Source organism: Triticum dicoccoides, chromosome 5B, assembly GCF_002162155.2.
Source record: "Triticum dicoccoides isolate Atlit2015 ecotype Zavitan chromosome 5B, WEW_v2.0, whole genome shotgun sequence".
Taxonomy (NCBI): Eukaryota; Viridiplantae; Streptophyta; class Magnoliopsida; order Poales; family Poaceae; genus Triticum; species Triticum dicoccoides.
The window spans coordinates 191,270,779-191,291,063 of record NC_041389.1 but is presented as its reverse complement, the minus strand read 5'-3'; the positions used below and the strand labels follow the sequence as shown (position 1 = coordinate 191,291,063).

General features: G+C 45.0%; 1 protein-coding gene across 1 annotated transcript in view; it reads right to left on the bottom strand.

The window, feature by feature from the left end:
• Window positions 1-1,192: 1,192 nt before the first annotated feature.
• Window positions 1,193-20,285, bottom strand: part of LOC119308038 (protein RETICULATA-RELATED 1, chloroplastic-like) — a 21,859-nt gene continuing 2,766 nt past the window's right edge. Inside the window, exons 5-8 of the mRNA XM_037584151.1 lie at window positions 19,320-19,418; window positions 18,934-19,239; window positions 18,674-18,838; window positions 1,193-1,891 (exon numbers count right to left, since the gene is read on the bottom strand). Of these exons, the coding sequence (XP_037440048.1) occupies window positions 1,624-1,891; window positions 18,674-18,838; window positions 18,934-19,239; window positions 19,320-19,418 (838 nt within the window). The 3' untranslated portion in view covers window positions 1,193-1,623. The remainder of the gene's footprint in view (window positions 1,892-18,673; window positions 18,839-18,933; window positions 19,240-19,319; window positions 19,419-20,285) is intronic.

Genomic DNA, 20,285 nt, shown 5'->3' with positions numbered 1-20,285 from the left:
GCAACTGATATGTTGTTGCGGAATATTTTTTTTCCAACGGAGGTTTTGTTGCAAAGAAATTGCAACTAAGGGTTGTTGCAGTTTTTTTTTTCTCCAACCCAGGTCTTGTTGTAGATTTTTTTTTTTTGCAACAAAGATAATGTTGCCAAAACTTGTCAAGTTGCCGTTGTTGAGCACCGTCGTTCGTCGTCGCCAGCTTGAACTACCTGCATAGCCGTCACCGCCACCAACCGCAAGGCCATCCACCCCCAAGCTCCAGTCCGAAGCGCCGCCCCGTCGTTGGTCGCGTCGGTCGGCGAGCTCACATGCTTCCTTTATGGATACTTGTTGTTGAAGCTGGTAGCTGCTCCTTGAATGCTACCTCCATGGGCGCTCTCCATTCTAGACGCGGCATGATGGAGGAGGTTGGATGGCTGAGTAAGGGGAGAAGAAGAGGCAAGGAAAGAGATGTGGATGGGAGTCCTCGGGGAAGAAGATAAGGCAGCAGGGCCAAGCGTGCGTAGGCTCATTAGGACACGCGTCGCCCTTGGGAGGCGGCAGAAGGACTCAAAAAATCAATCGGCTAAATGGAATCATTTCCCTTTTTGAAATGGGTGGAATATGTTATTATGAATTTATTTATTTCAAATGAGTGAAATATCTTATATGAAATGAGTCAAATCTATTTTCAAATATGTGAAATCAGTTCTGAAATTAGCGAAACATGTTATTGTGAAATGAGTGAAATGTGTTATTATTAAGAAAAATGAAATAAGTGAAATTTGTTATTGAGAAATGAGTGGAATATTGGTTTTTTAAACTCGCTATATTCATAGTCCGCCTTGTTTTAAAGGTCTCCTTGCCATGAGTTCAAATATATAGAAATTGAGATCAAAATTTTTGTTTGAGATATGAATGATTTTGAGTTGATAAAGGTCAAATAAATGCATGAATTAGTTTAGAAGACAGAACGGGCAGCACGTGCATGCAAGACTACTGTAACATTTCATTAGAAGCTGAGATTGATGGCACCTGAGTATCATATTTGCAGGTTGTATACCCGTGTATTCCCAAAGCAAAATTATTCACATTTTATACTGCACAGAGCATTCCCAAAGCAAAATTATTCATATTTTATACTGCACAGAGCGGCCACGGATCTGCTAGTACCTACCGGAACTGCTCAAATTTCCGCTTTGGAGACCTTATGATATTTGGGCAACCCGACCAAGTTTATTTCTTTTTCTTCGAGACAAAGGCAACCCGACCAAGTGCTATTATTACACCTCACCTCCACGCTACAAGCATACACTAAAAGCTGCTTGGTCCAAACAAAATATGCAAATATCATTTCTCATATTACCGACAGTAATGTCAATTCTCAAGCCTACCTAAGTGTGCCTAATTTGGCTCAGAAAATTGCGAGAAATTGAGATGTCAATTATTATCAGAAATCAACAAAACATACAAAATGGCAAACGGCGCGAAGCTCTCAACCACCCCACTTCGATGCCTTGGCCGGTAAACTGGCCTCTGATACCCAATGATGGCTTTCCTCACTGCTCACACCTGGTATGACTCTCAGTACGGTAGGAGTGGAACTGAAGCAAAATTGTTCCAGCACCGCAAGCAAATCCACTAATTTCAACCTGATGCAACTTTCTTGCGGATTACTCTCTTTCGCCGGGGCTTGGACAGCTGTGCCTCAGGCCCACCCTGCTTGATGCCAAGAAGACCAAGGCCTGACACAACTGCATCCTTGGATATAAACCACCTTGACTCTTGTTGATCCGCAGCAGTAACCTCCACTGGTCTGGTGTATGCCCTAAGTAATCGATCAGAGTACTGTGGATCAGCTTCCTCTCCAAGCCAAGCGCGCCTTGACGATTCACCTATCTGAATATTCATCAATCTGCAGTACATATGCACCATGTTTAATGGTAGAACGTAGTTACATAGAGTAAGTGAATGGAGTGGCCAAGGAAAGTATACAAAATGGAGCTTTTTAGAACTAAAGCAAATATAAGAAATTCGGTTCAAAGAAGATCAAAGCACCTAAGCTATAGTGTAAAAAATGCAGCAAATTTCGGGTTAACTACTCTTCAATCTGAAAATAAACAGAAACCAGTCAAGTCTTCTTTATTTTTTCTGAAAAGTCCATGACTGACACTCTCCGTAAATAACCAACTCGCTGTTTACCAAGGGCATGAGCAGTGTGTCCATGTTTCAGAACTAAGCTAAGTAGCCACTGCATGGGGTTGACCAAGTTAGAATTTTCTGGTATTGGTACCCCGTCTAGTACCAGAACCAAGCTTTTCTGAAAAGTAACGAGTAAATCAAAGTTTCTTGTCTCAACAGTAGTGATACTTCTAGGTTTGGAAGAAGTACTACACAATGTTTATTGGCCAGCCATCTAGTTTTGGGAGAGGTACTACACACTGAAAGATTTTTGCTAGCATAGACAAGGATGTATCGGCACCAGTGTCACATATAGTTCATGCTCTAAGCATCATCGTATGAACTCTAACCAACAGCCAACTAGTACAGTACACTGTCACAAGCTAAAATGTATGCGTTAATAAGATTTGAAAGCTTTGAAACCCAACAAATTCCAGATAATGCCCAGTGGCTCATGCAATTAAACAAACCTCACAGTGATAATACATGCAACAAATATTGGGGCAGTTCCATAGTGATTGTAAATTGGACTTTGAGAAGGCTTTTGACACAGTGGAGCATGGGATAATTTTGGAGATACTTAGGGCTAAGGGTTTTGATGTGGATTTCTTGGGTGCAGGAGTTGCTATCCTCTGGAACTTCTTTTGTTTTGCTTAATGGGGTTCCTGGTAAACATTTCCAATGTAGAAGAGGGGTCAAGGCAGGGAGATCCCTCTGTCCCCTTTTCTCTTTGTTTTGGCAGCTGACCTTTTACAGTCTATAGTAAATGATATGTTACACAAGGGGTAGCTGCAATTACCCATTCCTTGCCATGATAAAGATTTTCCAATCATCCAGTATGCAGATAACTCACTGTTGATTATGCCTGCTGTGGGTTCTCAGCTGTTAGCTCTCAAGGATATGCTGGCCATTTTTCCTAGATCCACTGGATTGGAGGCAAGGTTTTCGAGTCGACGAGTCGTGATGTGCCGATCGACTAGCCTGGACTAGTCGAGGGGTCTGAGTCGACTTTCAGTTACGACTCATCGACTAGTCACAACTAGTCGTTCGACTCGAAAACAGGGATTGGGGTTCAACTATCATAAATCTTCCTTGGTGCCAATTAACTTAAGTGGGGAAGGGGCTGCTAGGCTGGCTGGAGTGTTTACTTGTAATCTGGGCAAGATGCCCTTTACTTACTATGGACCAGTAGATCCCTGTCCGTAGGAGGTACTACCAGACCAATACTTGTGGACCTTTTGCCACTGGTAGACTGTATGGAGAGGAGACTCACAGCTAGCTCCTCCTTTGCTTAGGGGGGAAGGTTGCAATTGCTAAACTCTGCTATATCTTTTATGCCAAGCTTCTTTATGTGCAGTTTGAAAATTCCACCTGGGATCCTTAAACAGTTGCAGAGAATTCAGAGGCAATGTTTTTGGAGGAAAAATAAACAGGAATCTGCGCCCTCTTTGGCTGCCTGGGATTTGATTTGTAGACCTAAAAAGAAGGGCGGTGGTCTGGGAATTTTAAATTGGCTGTTCAAATGATGCAAACAAATTCTATAGTAACTTACTAATAAGGAAGATATACCTTGGGTTCAACTTATTTGGAATTCATACTATGATGTAGGTACCTCATGCAACTATGTTCTGTGGCTCCTTTTGGTGGAAGGATATTTTAGGTCTGGTGGATTCCTACAGGGATGTGTCATGGGTGATGGTTAATAGGGGGGAAACAGTCCTTTTTTGGAATGATTTTTGGCAGCTCTCTAAACCTGTGGTTCCTCTGCAACAAGGTTATCAAAGGCTTCTCTTTTGCTAAGGACCCCTTTATTACTGTCTAGGAGGTGTTGCAATGCTCTGGTTTATCCACCCTTTTCCACCTGCCTTTGTCTGATAATGCATTCCAGGAATTGCAGGCAATTCAGGGCCTTTTGGCAAATTTTAACAGGGTACAGAATAAAAATGATATTTGGAGCTGGAGCAATTCTGACAAGTCATATACAGCTAAGAGGTATTATGAGATGATCCACTCTCCAATTACTCCTAATTCACTTTTGATGTGGATTTGGAAAAGTTGATGCGCTTTAAAGATAAAGGTTTTTGCCTGGATGTTGATCATGGATAGGCTGAAGACCAAGGATATGCTGGAGAGGAGGCACTGGAATATAACTGATGGACATAACTGTATTCTTTGCCCTAGCCATTCTAGGGAGGACAGTTACAATCTTTTCTTTCAGTGTAATTTTAGTATCAGAATTTGGAACTGCAAATTTACTGGCATGCTGGAAATGATGATTGATATTGCTGTCAAAGCCAGGAAAGACTTTGCCAAGCCATTCTTTGCTGAGGTGGTGTTTACTGCATGGTGGAATATTTGAATCACTAGAAATGGCAAAGTTTTCAGAAATGAAAGACCTACTCTTGGTAGATGGAGAGCTGGCTTTATCCATGATATTTCATTATTGGCACACAGAATTAAGGCTAAATACAAAGATAAACTTCTCAGATGGGTATCCAACTTACCTCCTTTAAAGGAGTTCCTCTCTGACCTTTTGTACATGTTATAAAAAGAATTTTCTTTTCTTTTTATTGGGCCTCTTGCCTTTGTATTTACCTCTTGTACTGCCGGAAGGAATAAAATGAAATGATGTGGGGTTTTTGCCCTGCAGTCTGAGCTTTCAAAAAAAATTATTGGGGGCAGTTGCAAAACTGGGAGAACAATCTTGGTCAATAACAAGCGAAAACCGGTTTCTCGTTTGGGTCAAAGATTCTGCGGATCAGTGGAAAATTTCAAACACCACTGCAGATTGCAAGATAAGATTGCGCGACCTAAATTATAGCAGTTTTGCTATTTATCAGTTGCCTGAAAATGCAACTCAGATCAGTCGACTTAGCTAGAAAGGACAGCATGGCCATACGCGACGTCGCCAGCAAGGCAAAGCCAGGACCTCAGCGGAAGCAGGGACGATGCGGCTTGCTGTGGCGTTGCTGCGGTAGAGCAGGAAGAGGGTTGACTGGTGCAGGTTGGGGGCTTCTTCATACTGATGATGCTGCTCGGATTAGACAGGGGCAGGCTTGAGACGGGGATGCTGTGTGGCGTCGCCGGCGAAGGTGAGCCGGGACCGGCCACAGCGTCGCTGGCGAGGACAAGTAAGGACATCGCCCAAGGGAGGAAGCGTAAGGAAAAAGAACAGTGACGCTTCTGGAGGAAGAAGAAGAGCAGCAGCCACTGGATTTCAGGTTGAGGGAGAAAGGGGAAATCAACTGAAACTGAAAAAGAAAAAAAACAGTTGTCTGACGCATAGGTGCTCCTAAATTATAGGAGTAATGCTTAATCGCAAGGTTGTAACCTAGAAGAATTGGAAGTTGAGGTTCCGGGTTTGAGTTAGCAACGCATGCACTTTATTTTATTTTTATTTCTGTCAAACAAGTTTCAAATTTGAGTTTTTAAGAAATCTCAGATGGCTACTAGGAAACTCTATAAAGCTGACTTTTTCGATGTCTAGATGTTGATGGACCATTGAATTATTAAGTTTCATGCACCACCCAGTAGAACCAATAGTCCTAATTGATAGTGGAGGTACTAGGTCGGTCCCAACTGGGTGACGGTTTGCGTTGTGGTCTGGCGATTCCGTAGGCAACTATGTTCCCCTCCGTGTTCGTCTTCGTCCCGTTTGGATCTGGCCGCCGGCTCGCCGCCAGCCATCCGCTCCTCTCCCTCGTCCTCGGTCCGACGCAAACCCCGTCCGAGCCCCATTCTCACCATCCCCAAATCTTCTCTAGTGAGCCTGGGGCACGGGGTCGTAAATCACCAACTACAGCTCCTTGTTCCCTTTGCTTGTGAGCTGGTCTGAGTGGCTGGATTGGAGAGGATCCATGGAGAGAGTAGTAAAGGTTGATGGAGAACATGAGGTTGTCCGAGGTAGAGAGGAAGGGTGTCAAGCTGCGGGTGTCAGCGCAGGAGAAAGGGAAGGGGGGCGAGCCGTAGGCAGTGGGGAAAATCCTGTCTGAGAAGCCTGCAAGCAGTCGCACTCACACTAGGTAAAGCATGGTGCCCGATCAAAGGGATCGACTGTAAGGAATTGGCCGACAACATCTTTTTGTTCAATTTCAAACATAAGTCAGGAAACAGGAAGGCATTAGAGGATGGGCCATGGACGTTCGATAAAGATCTGATTGTCATGGAGGAGTACGTCCCGAGCAGGAGGATTAAAAAGTATGAATTCAAGGTTATGCCGATTTGGGTGAGGGTTTACCGGCTTCCACCAGGGATGAAGAATGAGGAGTCTGGCGAGCAGATTAGAGAGATGTTAGGCCAGTTTGTAGAGATTGATATGGGTCTCGACGGGCAAGCGGTGGGAAAAGTACCTCCGGATTAAAAGTCCGGATTCCTATTGCTAAGGGAGGGACAAGCAGGCCATGGTGCTATGTGAGGAGGATGATGATGAGGAGTCTTGGTGCCCGTTTGAGTACGAGTACCTACCGGCGACTTTTGCTATACATGCGGTATTTTGGGCCACGGAGAAAAAGAATGTGCAATCAAGCTAAAGAAAGGGGAGAGATCGCAGTACGACATGTGGCTAAAGGCGGATATGGGGAAAAGGAGGGCATATGAGGAGGATCGGAAGTAATAGTGGGAACAGGAGTTATGGTTTTGGACAGGTCAGCGGTGGGTCACGAAGTGATAGCCGATCTTGGTGGAAGAGCTCACAGTCAAATGAGGAGAAGGCCTCAAATGAGGAGAAGGGACCTGGAGAGAGGGTGGGGAGGAGGTAATCAGTCCAATCAAGGAGTTGGAGGGCAGTAAAAGATCTTCTGATCAAGCAAGAGAGAAACTAGAGTTTCAGGAAGATAAGATTGCGGGAGGAGAAGGTGGAGGGAAGGGGAAGGTCATTCTGGATGATAGCCTAGGAAGGCAGGGAGAAAAGGGAGATCGGGGGGTAGGAGAGGAGGAGGCGAACAAAATGAAAGGGGGTGGGAGTGTGTCCGTGGAGAGGGAAAGGGAAAAGAAGCGAGCAGATAATAAGAAGGCGGGCAAAGATGGAAGAGAGGGCAGGAATGTGGAGGGTAGGAGGTATAAGAGGGTGACTAGGGAGAAGGGGGGATCTGAAAGCAAGGGGGGAAGGGAGGAACTTATTGGTAAGAAGAGGAGTAAGCTTGATGAGGAAGGTGGGAAACCAGCAAACAAAAAGGGAAGGACCAAGGAAGCGAACGAGGAGAAGAGCACAAACAACACAGACTTATCGGCCGGGCTGCAGGAGCAGCCCCGCTAGGATCAATGAGGATTGTAAGCTGGAACTGCCAAGGGCTCAGGAACGGCCAGCAGTTCGAGGTCTCCTTGATGTGGGGAGATGGGAGGAGCCCGACATTCTGTTCTTGGCGGAGACTAAACTATATGAGGGGGAGTTGGAGAGATTTCAATGGAAGCTAGGGCTCGCTGGCATGGTTGTGAAGAATCTGGATGGCAGAAGTAGGGGGGTGGCACTGTTTTGGAAGAGAGGGTTGCAGGTCTCGCTCCGGTCGATGGGGAGGCGACATGTAGATGTGGACGTTACGGATGAACAGGGGGTGGTTTGGAGGTTAACAGGGGTGTACGGGGAGTCTAAAATGGAGAGGAAGAGGGAAACCTGGAAGGTTCTGTACACTCTCAAGCAACAACGCCAAGAGAGGCGGTTGTGGTTGTGTGTTGGCGATTTCAATGAGGTGTTGTCTAATGGTGAGAAAATTGGTGGCGTGCCTCGTTTGCAGCAATATATGAACAATTTCAGATCAGCGTTGGAATGTTGTGAGCTAGATGACTTGGGCTACAATGGAGACACCTTTACTTGGAGAAATCATAATTATGATGTGAGGAACTATATCTATGAAAGATTAGACAGAGCGACGGCTAACTCGAAGTGATGCAGTATGTTCCATGGTTTCATGGTGATTAATGGCGAGCCGCGGCACTCCGATCACACGCCCGTCATCGTATGCACGAGTGGAGAAGAAATTCGCTGGCAAGAAAGGGACAACTCTTTTCGCTTTGAGGCGCGGTGGTTCCGAGAGGATGGACGTGAGGAGGTAATCAAGGAGGCATGGAAGAGGGGTGGTGGAAACATGGGAGAAAAGGTGTCTGATGCACTGAGAGTTGTGGCTAGACGTATGCAAAAGTGGAGCCGAGAGATGGGTGAGCTCAAAGGTAGGCTTAGAAGGGCGAAGGACCTGGAGGCATGTATGAGGGAGGACGTGTCGGAGAGGAAGGTAAGGCAGGAGACAAGTTAAGGTGCGAGGTGGAGAAGCTAGAGGAAATGGTTCATATCAAATGGAGACAACGTGCACATGTATGGTGGATGAGAGACGGAGATAAGAACACTAAATTTCTCCATGCATATGCCTCAAACAGGATGAAGCAAAATAGAATTTTGGCGCTGCAGAGAGATGACGGAGTGGTAGTGGAGGCAGGGGCCAACTTAACTAATTATGTGCTCTCTTTTTTCAGGAATTATTCATCTCATCTGAGGGAACCCAACCCGTACTAACGAGCTACTTGATAAAGTGATGCCGAAGGTCACCCGTCAAATAAATGATTGTTTGTGTAGGGAGTTCACAGAGGCTGAGGTTAAAGTTGCCCTTCACAGCATAAGGGACTTGAAGGCACCGGGGCCAGATGGCATGCCGTCTTTGGTGTACAAAAAGTGCTGGCATTTCATGGGTGAATCAGTGGTGAAGGAGGTTGTACACGTGCTCAATGGGGGTCCGATACGAAGGGGTGGAATGATACTTTTGTGGTACTTATACCGAAGGTGAAGAACCCATCTCATATAAAGGACTTGAGACCCATTAGCCTTTGTAACGTGCTATACAAGCTGGTATCAGAAGTCTTGGCGAACCGCCTGAAGCTTGTCTTGCTAGATATCATATCCGAGAGCCAAAGCGCTTTTGTTAGTGGAAGGATGATAACTGACAATGTTCTTGTGGCGTACGAGTTTGACACATTTCTGAACAAAAAGGGTGGGAAGGACGGCTACACGACGGAGTGGAGTTTCTTGCGTGCCATGACAACCAAGCTTGGTTTCTGTCAGCAATGGGAGGTGATCATGAGGTGTGACCACTGTTAAGAACAAGATCAAGTTGAATGAATCCCAAACAAAGCAATTCACGCCATCGAGAGGCCCGAGGCAGGGGGGGCCGCTCTCAGCATACCTATTTGTGATCTATGCAGAAGGCTTGTCGACGTTGCTGCGGGGATGGAGAAGAGAGAGGTGCTCTTAGTGGTATTAGAGTGTGCCCTGCTGCACCCAATGTGTCACACTTGTTCTTCGCGGACGATCCTCTGTTGCTCATTAAGGCAAAACAACAAGAAGCCGAAGCGTTAAAAAGGATCCTGGAGTTGTACCAAAACTGCTCGGGACAGTGCATAAACATCGAGAAGAGTGCGATCAGGTTCAACCCTAATGTGGACGAGGAGAGGAGGAAGGCGGTCATGGAGCCTTCGGGTATAATGAACATGGCTTGGAATGATCACTACCCGGGGCTGCTTGTACATGTTGGGTGATCTGTAAGAAACACTTTTGCCTATATTAAGGATACGATCTGGGAGAGAATTCAGGGATGGATAGAGAAGTTAATCACTAAGGCAGACTAGGCAGGCAAAGAGGTACTAGTGAAGGCAGTAGCGCAAGCGATCCCCACCTTTGCGATGTCATGTTTCTATCTCACAAAGGGGATATGCGAGAAGATAAGCTCAATGATTGCGAGGTATTGGTGGAGCCAACAAGACAAAGAAAATAAAATACAGCGGGTTGGATGGAAACGCTTGATCAAACCAAAGGGGTTAGGAGGACTCGGTTTTAGAGATATTCACAACTTCAATGTGGCCATGCTCTCTCGTCGGGTGTGGCGTTTGATCCAAAACCCAGAATCCTTATGTGCAAGGGTGTTGCGGGCACGGTATTATCCGATGGGACCATTATGGAGGGCCAAGCGCGACCTGGTATCTCTTATGCTTGGAGAAGCCTACTGCATGGTCTTGATTTGGTGCGTCAAGGCTACATCTGGAGGATTGGCAGCGGCTCAAGTGTGAATATTTGGCGAGATCCTTGGATCCCCAGGGCCTGGTCAAGGGGTGTCACTACACCAAGAAACAGGAATCTCTTGGAGACCGTGGATGAGCTAATTAGTCCGATTGATGGGAAGTGGGACATGCAATTGGTGAGGGACACCTTCATGCCTGTTGATGCTCATTTGATCCTGAACATTCCTTTGCGTGATGGCACGGATGATTTCATGGCGTGGCATTATGATTCAAAGGGTCTGCATTCAGTTAAGATGGCATACAAGCTGCATGCGCAACTGTCAGGGCTAAATGGCAATGAGAGGGGAACCTCCAGCTCCAGTGGTATTGGCGGACTGATCGCTGGAGATGAGAGTTACTAGAAGAGAATATGGAGAATGGCTTGTTCCAGCAAGATCAAGATGTTTGTGTGGCGACTTGCCCGCGATTCCCTTGCCGTCCGTGCAAACCTGAGTAGGAAAGGCATGGTCCTTGATGATTTGAGATGCCCCATGTGTGGGTCTGTGCAAGAGGGCAGCGCACACCTATTTATAAAATGCAAAAAGGTGAAGGAAGTGTGGTGGGGTGGGGTGGGCTCTTGAGCTAGAATGCGTTAGAGGGCGACTTGAGGCCACTGCCTCTGCCTGTGAGGCTCTGGCCTCGTTTGGGGGTTGCCTGAACAAAAAAGAATGGAAGTTTTCCATTTTATGTGGCACTGGTGGAATAACAAAAATAAAAAGAGGAATGAGGAGAAGGAAAAGCTTAGGCAGGCGATTGCTCATGACACAGAATTGATACAGCCAAGTGTCTGGAACTATGGCCAAAGAAAAAAGTGCAAAGGAATAGGGAGGATTCAAAGTGGCAAATGCCCCAACTGGACACTCTAAAATTTCACATTGATGCTTCTTTCTATCCGGAAACCGACAACGCTGCATGGGGGTTATTGTTAGGGATCATGCAGGTACTGTGGTGGCCTGCAAGGCTGGGCGTACTGTTGGCGCCTCCAGCGCATACGCGGCAAAGCTTTGGGCAATGACACATGCTTTTGATTTGGCGTCTGAACTGGGACCTATTCGTGTGGAGATGGAGTGGAGATGGAGACAGACTCCCAGCTGCTGGCCAACGCCCTGAGTAACCCAGCAATGGATTTCTCTGAACACGTTGTGGTGCTGGATGACCTGAAGATGCAGATGAGGACGTGGTTCTCTGTATGTGAAGTTAAAAAATGATGCCGAAAAGCGAATATGGCGGCCCACTGTTTAGCTAAAATAGGCCTTTGTTATAGTGGTGATAATGCATTGTTTTGGGACTACGATGTCCCAACACAAGTTGCTGAAGTTGTAAGGAGCGATGTGCCCTCGCAGTAATTTAAGCTTTTGCTTTCTGCCTCAAAAGAAAAGGAAAGTCCCAATTGATGGGAGAAGATGGGCCTAACCGTGGACAGAAGTTGGGAAAAACAATTTTGTTATTTAGATGGCCAACGCCGAGACTTGAACCCATGACCTCTTGGCTCTGATACCATATTAAGTTTCATGAACCAGTTGGTTGGTCAGTTCAGATTTTTGGTTCTACTGGTTGGTGCATGAAACTCAACTGAAATGAACCCAAAACCTAGACAATTAGGCACACTAGATCAAGGATAGCAAGGTCAAATCCAGCAGTTACTGCATAGCAAAGCAAGCTAAGGATGAATGAATTCATATTTATGGATTAGATACTTTTTTGGAATGTGGTAACTGATAATTATAGGTTGGGAGTTTTCCAGGTACCTAGTCGAAAAACAGTAACACACCAGTTCAAATAAACAAACAGGCCAGTGCTTCCCTTTTCTCGAATGTTAATGGCAGGAAACAGCCACTGGCTTTGCATTAGAACTCCGGGAAACCCATGTTATGTAATGCATTGACAATAAAAATTGTATGGTTTTTATCTTATCTACAAATGATATTGACCGTGTATGGAAAAATTAGGCTGCATAAAGGCGCTTACTTAGGCGCTGGGCAGAGGCCAACGACCCCGCTTTGGCCATTGGCAATGGTGCATGCGTTCAGTGAGGCCCTCTGGCAGTGGCAGCAGGAGAGGAGAGGGGAGGAGAGGGATGCGGGGAAGGGAAGGAGCAGCATGTGTCGCCGCTGTTGCTGCATGAAACAGAGGACGAAGGAAAGAGTGACCCAGAGAGAGATAGAGAGGGGGTGGGGGCGCAGAGATGGTACTAGGGTTTCTGAGTGGGCCTTATTGGGCTATGTTGTCAATAGGCCGAATCAAAGGGACTTCACGCTCCCAACTTGCCACTGAGACCTCCCGGAGCTCAGCACCACCATGATCTCACAGGACTTCAAACCTCCACACGGCTCAGTTTTCCTGTTAGCATCTTCCCTCCTAGGGCCCAACGCTGCCCTTTCTTCCCCTAAACAACCATATAAAACATCTAGGGGCAGCTTAGTCAAGCTAGGAAAACGGGTATTTAGACATAAGCTGATTGATCTATATGTTTGACTAGTTTAGATCCAGTGTCAAATGCTTGATTTCTCTCTACTTTCCCATTCCAAGGTAAGAATGTTACAAGAATATCAATAAAATCTCTGTTTATCATTGACTCATCAAGCAAACATAGATAAGGGGCGGCAGACTGCAAATATAGCTTATCAATGTCAACAACTAAACTAGTATCCAACACCAACAGTGAGATGAAACAATGGAAGCCAAGTGTCAATCTAGAGAGAGGGAAAGGAAAAGAAAACCAACACGGGATTTAGCTCATACTCTCACCATGTCTCGACCACATGACAATTATGAGAAGAGTAATATACTAGTATGGCATGTATTGTCAATAGATTAACAGTCAGCTAACAACTCTGTTCCATAATATATTTGCAGTGTACATATCCAGTAAGCACAAAATTGAAGTAACGTCCAATTCCATCACATTGTACTCAAATTTTGTACTCCCTGGCATGCATGCTATAGTGAAACAGAGAGAGTATAACTGGCATTGCTGCTATACATACTGACAACAGGAAGTCATTCGCCTATGAGATATTCCATGTAAAACTAATGCACTAAGACTGAAGCAGCACAAAGGTTGTGGAGGAGCAACTCCACCTTGCTGCTACAATGTGTACAGCACAAGTGTTGAAGGAACAGCTTCAACGTGCTGCACTAGATATCGCTCTAGAAGCGAATGTAGGCTGATAGGGCAGCAAGAGTTCAATCCAGAACTCCTAGGGCACAAGATCTACTCCAAGATCTTAGATAAGAACAACAAGTTCTATTATAGGTAGGGGTACATAGTCTGGGTGCAAAGTAGAGGTGAGGGCCTCTATTTATAGGGCTTTGGGAAGCCTTCACATACTTCTACTTATATCTAGAATACTCTAGAAACATTATTTAAGGTTCACCATTCTACTCATAGCTACTCACAACTAGAAGACTCTAGAAAACAGTAGGTAGGATAAAGAAAAGAAAAAAATACTAAACCACAACAGAAGTATCTAGAAGTAGCCAAACAGATTTGACATATGATTATATTTTCATGTTCCTCATCTACTGTTCCTCATCATTCTCCCCTGGTTGTTTGGAACTCGCCCTCGAGTTATCTTCATAGAGCGCTTCTTCTGGATGGTAGAGAGTCAAGTCCGCAACATTGGAAGTGTTGGAGATACCCATATCGCTTGGAAGATCTATCACATAAGCATTATCATTTATCTTCCTCACGATAGAGAAGGGCCCATACCTTCGCTGCCTAAGTTTCCCTTTAACACCTAAAGGCAGCCTCTCTTTTCGAAGGTAGACCATCACCTTATCATCGGCTTGGAATGATTTTAGCCTCCTTTTGCAATCAGCAAGTTGTTTATATTTCTGATTTTGTGCTTCCAAAGCACCGCGAATCTCTTCAAATAACTCGGTGTAATTATCAGCAAAGGACAATGCTGATTTTGAGTTTCCCCTTGATGGTAGCTTCACCAGGTCCACCACATGTGATGGAACTTTAGTGTAGATAATGGAAAAAGGGCTCCTTCCTATGGATCTATGCTTGGAGTTATTGTAGGAGAATTCTGCAAGAGATAAAGCCAAATCCCATTGTCCCTTTCTTTCTCCACAAATGCAACGGATCAGATTACCCAAAAACTTGTTCACCACTTCCGTTTGTCCATCTGTTTGTGGATGAGCAGTGCTAGAAAATTTCAATTCAGTGTTGAATTGCTTCCACAAAGTGAGACAAAATGCAGCAAGAAACTTGCTATCACGGTCTGAGACGATGGACCTTGGTACTCCATGAAGTCTGACCACTTCTTGAAAGAATAGGTTTGCCACATGATGAGCATCCGTTGTTTTGCGGCATGGTATGAAATGAGCCATCTTAGAGAATCTATCCACGACCACAAATACAGCATCACTTCCTCGTCTTGTTCTTGGCAAGCCCAAGACGAAGTCCATAGAAATGTCCTCCCATGGAGCGACAGGAACAGGCAAAGGCATGTATAACCCTGTGTTCTGGACTTGGCCTTTGCAGATCTGACATACGGGGCACCGTTGAACGAACTTTCCAGCATCTCCCTTTAGTTGTGGCCAAAAGTAGCGAGCTTCCAGGTTAGCGATAGTCTTGTCTCGTCCAACATGGCCACTAAGATCACTTGAATGGAGCTCTCTAACCAGCTTGTCACGTAGAGAGCTTCTTGGAATGCACAAACGATCATTTTTGAAGAGATGTCCATCTTGCATCAAATAGTCATCACCTAATGGTTGGCCCCTTGCGTGCTTTACCCAAACATGGCCAAAGTCTTCATCACCCTCATACAACTCTTTTATTTGATCCATGCCCGGAAGTTCAGCTTCAAAAGAAGTCAAGAGGCATGCACGATGACTCAAAGCATCGGCCACTGTTAGTTATTCCAGATTTATGCATGATGAGATAGTTAAATCTCTCCAGATATGCTGCCCATCTTGCTAGCATGCGGTCAACATGCCTTTGATTTCTAAAATGCTTCAAGGCAGCAAATAGACTTCCCAAGTTTTCAACGCTCTGAAAACGGCGTATAATTCTTGCTGATAGGTACTCCATTTCTGTCTAGCTTCACTTAACTTCTCACTAAAGAAAGCAATGGGCTTCCTTTCTTGAGATAGGACAGCTCCAATGCCTACTCCACTTGCATCACACTCCAACTCAAAAGTCTTGTTGAAATAAGGTAGTACCAAGACAGGAGCTTGTGATAGCTTTTGTTTAATCTCATTGAAGCTAGCTTCAGCTGCTTCTGCCCATTGGAACTTTCCTTTCTTCAAGCACTCGGTAATTGGTGCCATGATAGTGCTGAAATTCTTAACAAATCGCCTATAGAAAGTTGCAAGGCCATGAAAGCTTCTTACCTCAGAAATGGTCTTAGGAGTTGGCCATTCTCGGATTGCTTCAACCTTAGAATCATCAACACGAATGCCGTCACATGTTATGACGAATCCTAGGAAAAGAAGTTGTGTTTGCAGGAAAACACATTTCTTCAAGTTGACGTAGAGCTCATTTTTCCTTAGTACTTCTAGCACCTTCCGAATGTGATCAAAGTGTTCATCCTCATCCTTGCTATAGATCAAGATGTCATCGAAATAGACCACAACAAAGTGGGATAAGAAGGGTCTAAGGACTTGATTCATTAAGTGCATAAAGGTACTTGGTGCATTTGAGAGTCCAAATGGCATGACTAGCCATTCAAACAACCCTTCCTTTGTCTTGAAGGCGGTCTTCCATTCATCCCCGGGTCTTATACGGATTTGATAATATCCACTTCTTAAATCTAGCTTTGTGAACACTCTTGCTCCACTAAGCTGATCCAACATATCATCCAAACGGGGAATAGGGAATCTATACCTTACGGTGATCTTGTTAACGGCTCTACTGTCCGTACACATGCGCCAAGATCCATCTTTCTTTGGCGCGAGTAGGGCTGGTACAGCACATGGGCTAATACTTTCTCGAATGTGCCCCTTTTGCAACAATTCCTCCACTTTCTCCTTCAATATATCATGCTCCTTTGGGCTCATTCGATAGTGTGGAAGATTAGGAAGACTTGCTCCCGGAATTAAGTCAATTCTATGTTGAATTCCTCTCATCGGTGGCAAGCCATGTGGCTCCCCAAGTATGTTCTGAAATTCTGCCAATAAACCACGTACCTTTGCTGGAATTTCAACAGTCAGGTGCTCTTCTCCCTTTACAACAAGTGTAGCACACAAATCTGCCTCCTTCAAGTCTTCCATAAACTCATGAGAGGTATGGGAGATAGTTAACATAGTTTTCCCCTCCTCCTTAGAGGTATTACCTTCGGTTTTGTTTGGTAAGATAATGATCCTTCTCTTGTTCCAAATGAAAGAGTAAGAATTTTCCTTGCCCTTGTGTGTAGCATCCACATCAAATTGCCAAGGCCTCCCAAGAAGAACATGGCCGGCATCCATGTCAACCACATCACACAACACATTTGAGCGATAATGCTTACCCAAAGAAAGTGGCAGGTTGCATTGTTTGGTGATCCTCATATTCACTCCTTTCTTGATCCATCCAATAGTGTAGGGATTTGGATGATCATGGGTTTCAAGCTTTAAATGGTCCACCAACTTCTGGGAGATAAGATTCTCACAGCTGCAACTATCAATTACTAGTTTGCATACCTTGCCATTCACCGTGCATTTGCTCTCAAATATTTTCTTCCGTTGTGTGTCATTGAGTTGTGGTGTGGAACATAGGACACGCTGGATCACACATACCACCTCTTCACCTTCTTCTTGACAAACCTCTTGTCCGTCTACATCTTCAGATTCGTATTCTTCCTCATCGCTTTCACCATCATGGATAGTCGTGTTAACAAATTTCCTTAGTGGGCAACCGCTGGATATGTGTCCCTCTTTACCACATTTATAGCACTTTGGGCCTTCATTTGCCTTACCCTTGCCTCTAGTTTGCTTCGGGATGGGCTGTTTTGTCTTTGGTGGAGTGGCCTTTTCTTCCACTCTATTAGGTTGGCTCCTAGATGAGCCTTCGGTATGAGGATATGAAGGATATGGAGCCTTAGTTGTCTTTCTCATCCTCACAAACCTCTCGGCCTTTAAGGCTAGAGCTTGTGCTTGATCAACGGACCAGATTTGTTGCATCATCAATCGATCTTGAATAGCATCATTGAGACCATTGATGTACCTTGCAACTTGTTGCTCTTCAGTTTCAGCAAGGTTGCACCTCACTTGTAGCCTTAGAAACTCCTCCGTGTAATCTGAAACAGTCCTATTTCCTTGAGCACAATTTTGAAATTGGATAAATAAGATCTGGTCATAATCAGCGGGCAAAAATCTCCCTTTCAAGAGGCCTTTCATTTGTCGCCAAGTTCTAACACGAGGTTCTCCTCTCAGCCTGCGCTCCTCTTGAACGCGATGCCACCATGCACCAGCTCCTCCTTTCAGCTTGTATGCGACCAAAGGAACTCTACGGTCTTCCGGAACCTCCATGACCTCAAAGAAAGTCTCCACTTCATATAACCAATCCAGGCACCCTTCAATGTCAACATTTTCATTAAAACTTGGGATCTCAGCTTTCACCTTGTATGTATCTCTTGCATATTTAGGGCTGGGTGCTCTCCGATATGCGTAGAGATTTGGTTCTTCAAGGGCATCATCATATTCTTCACCTTCAGAAGCCTCAACATAAATTGGCCTTCTTGAAGCACGTTGAACAACATGTTGTCGTGACGGTCTTGCTCCAAGATTACCTCTCCTTCTTCCTTGATGAACATCTTCCTCTTCTGTAGATGAATCTCCTTCATTGGTAGCAGGGGGGACACCCTTTCTTATCATCTCAACCAGCTGGTCAAATCTCCTATTTAGATCTTCACGCAGCTCTTTGATTTGTTGTTCAGCAGCATTCACCCTCTTCTCCAATTGCTCCATTGCTTGTTGCAACTTGCTCTCGAAGAGGACAGCAAGAACGATTATGGGTCAACGAGGCTCTGATACCACCTGAAGCTGCACAAAGGTTGTGGAGGAGCAACTCCACCTTGCTGCTACAATGTGTACAGCACAAGTGTTGAAGGAACGGCTTCAACGTGCTGCGCTAGATATCGCTCAGGCAAATGTAGGCTGATAGGGCAGCAAGAGTTCAATCCAGAACTCTTAGGGCACAAGATCTACTCCAAGATCTTAGATAAGAACAACAAGTTCTATTATAGGTAGGGGTACATAGTCTGGGTGCAAAGTAGAGGCGAGGATCTCTATTTATAGGGCTTTGGGAAGCCTTCACATACTTCTACTTATAGCTGGAATACTCTAGAAACATTATTTAAGGTTCACCATTCTACTCATAGCTACTCACAACTAGAAGACTCTAACAGTAGGTAGGATAAAGAAAAGAAAAGAAATACTAGACCACAACTGAAGTATTTAGAAGTAGCCAAACAGATTTGACATATGATTATATTTTCATGTTCCTCATCTACTGTTCCTCATCAAAGACAACAGGTCAGTGTAGATTTACCTTAGTGTTGTACCAATGAAGATTGCCATGCTAAGAACATCAAAGCGCTTGATCATATATTGATCTAGTCCACACAATAATTGATATCGCAAGTTTGCATATAATCCTAGAAAAGCTCCATAACCAAGGGCATTGGTGCTGACATTAGGAAGGGTCACCGATAACCTACCAAGGGATTGACAGAGTTTTCCATGAATGGATTAGAGAACCACCAGAAGAAAGCTTTAATGGACAAAGAAACGGTTAATGACCAAGCCAACCTGCCATCCTTCCCTGCGGATAGGGCTTTCGAGATACCACCCTGAATAGATCCAGCAACTACCCCAACCAGGCTAAGCTCAGCAGCCTTGTAAAGGAATGCACTAATTCGTTTCTGCAGATCAAACTCTCTCAAAGGATAACTCTTCTCAAATATGTTGTTAGGAAGTTTCTCAATGGCATTTTGGAAGTCAAATCGGGATGTACTCCCATATGAACGGCATGGTGCCAGAAGCCCCAGAATCACAAGGTTGCAACATGATGCAGTCAAAGCATTGACAACGGCCAAATCCCATTCTTGCTCAAACCTGATTACTTGAAGGTGTAACATGGTTTAGATGAAGTAGTAAATATTGACCTATTAAACATCAGATAAGGTACAGCATACCTCTCCTTACGAATATTCATCTCCCACCAAACAGATGAGGCAAAAGTAGCCAAGAACTCAAAAGCCATCTTATGTGGGAATGAAGGATCTGCAAGTGTTCTGCATTACAAAGAAAACATAATAACTAAAACTGGTGATGGTAGCACTGATGCAGTAATGAATATTCAAGGTTTGAAACCAAGTCACCCATCATATGTAAGCAGTTATTGTTTAGTTCAGCAACACACAAGACAACTTGGAAGGATGCATATTAATTAATAAGTAGATCTGGCATTCCAATGGAGACAAACAAATATGATTAAAGAAATAACCAGCAACCAAAAGATGAGCAAGGATTGACATAAAGCATGAACTGCCAAGTGTGAATCCACATCTACAGATGAACAAAACAAACAGTATCCGGCCAGCATGAATTATGAAAATATCTGGCTACAGCTCTACCTTCACAGCCACTGTACTAGCTATCGCTTCAATGTGTTCAGCTTGACATGTTCTTCTGTTTTTCTTGTTTACTTGTGTTATTACTGCACTAGGATTTAATTTTGGGAAATGTTATGAACCGGACGGCCAGCGCAGCCTCGCGCCGGTTGCCTCTCACGGACGGGCGTCCACGCACCATGCCCATCCTTTCCCTTATCTTATCCCCTTCTCCACCTCGCCCATTCCTGTCAAACCTTATCCTCTCCCTCCCGCCGTTCTCCCTCGCTCAATTTCTTTCTGCTCTCTCTCTCTCGTCTCGCATCAACCGCTGCGGCAAGCACCTCCCCGCGCGACCCGGGATTCTCCCTCCGTCAATTCTCACGCTCCCCGGCGTGCATCAGAGCTGCGGCCGAGGCCCGGCGAAGCTGCGCAGCACTGACGTGCTGCGACCAGCTACAGTGGAGCTGCGACCGGCACGAGGCGGAGCGGCAACGAGCTGCAGCCAGCACCCTTTTTTTGCTGAAACCAGAGAAAGCGAACCAAATG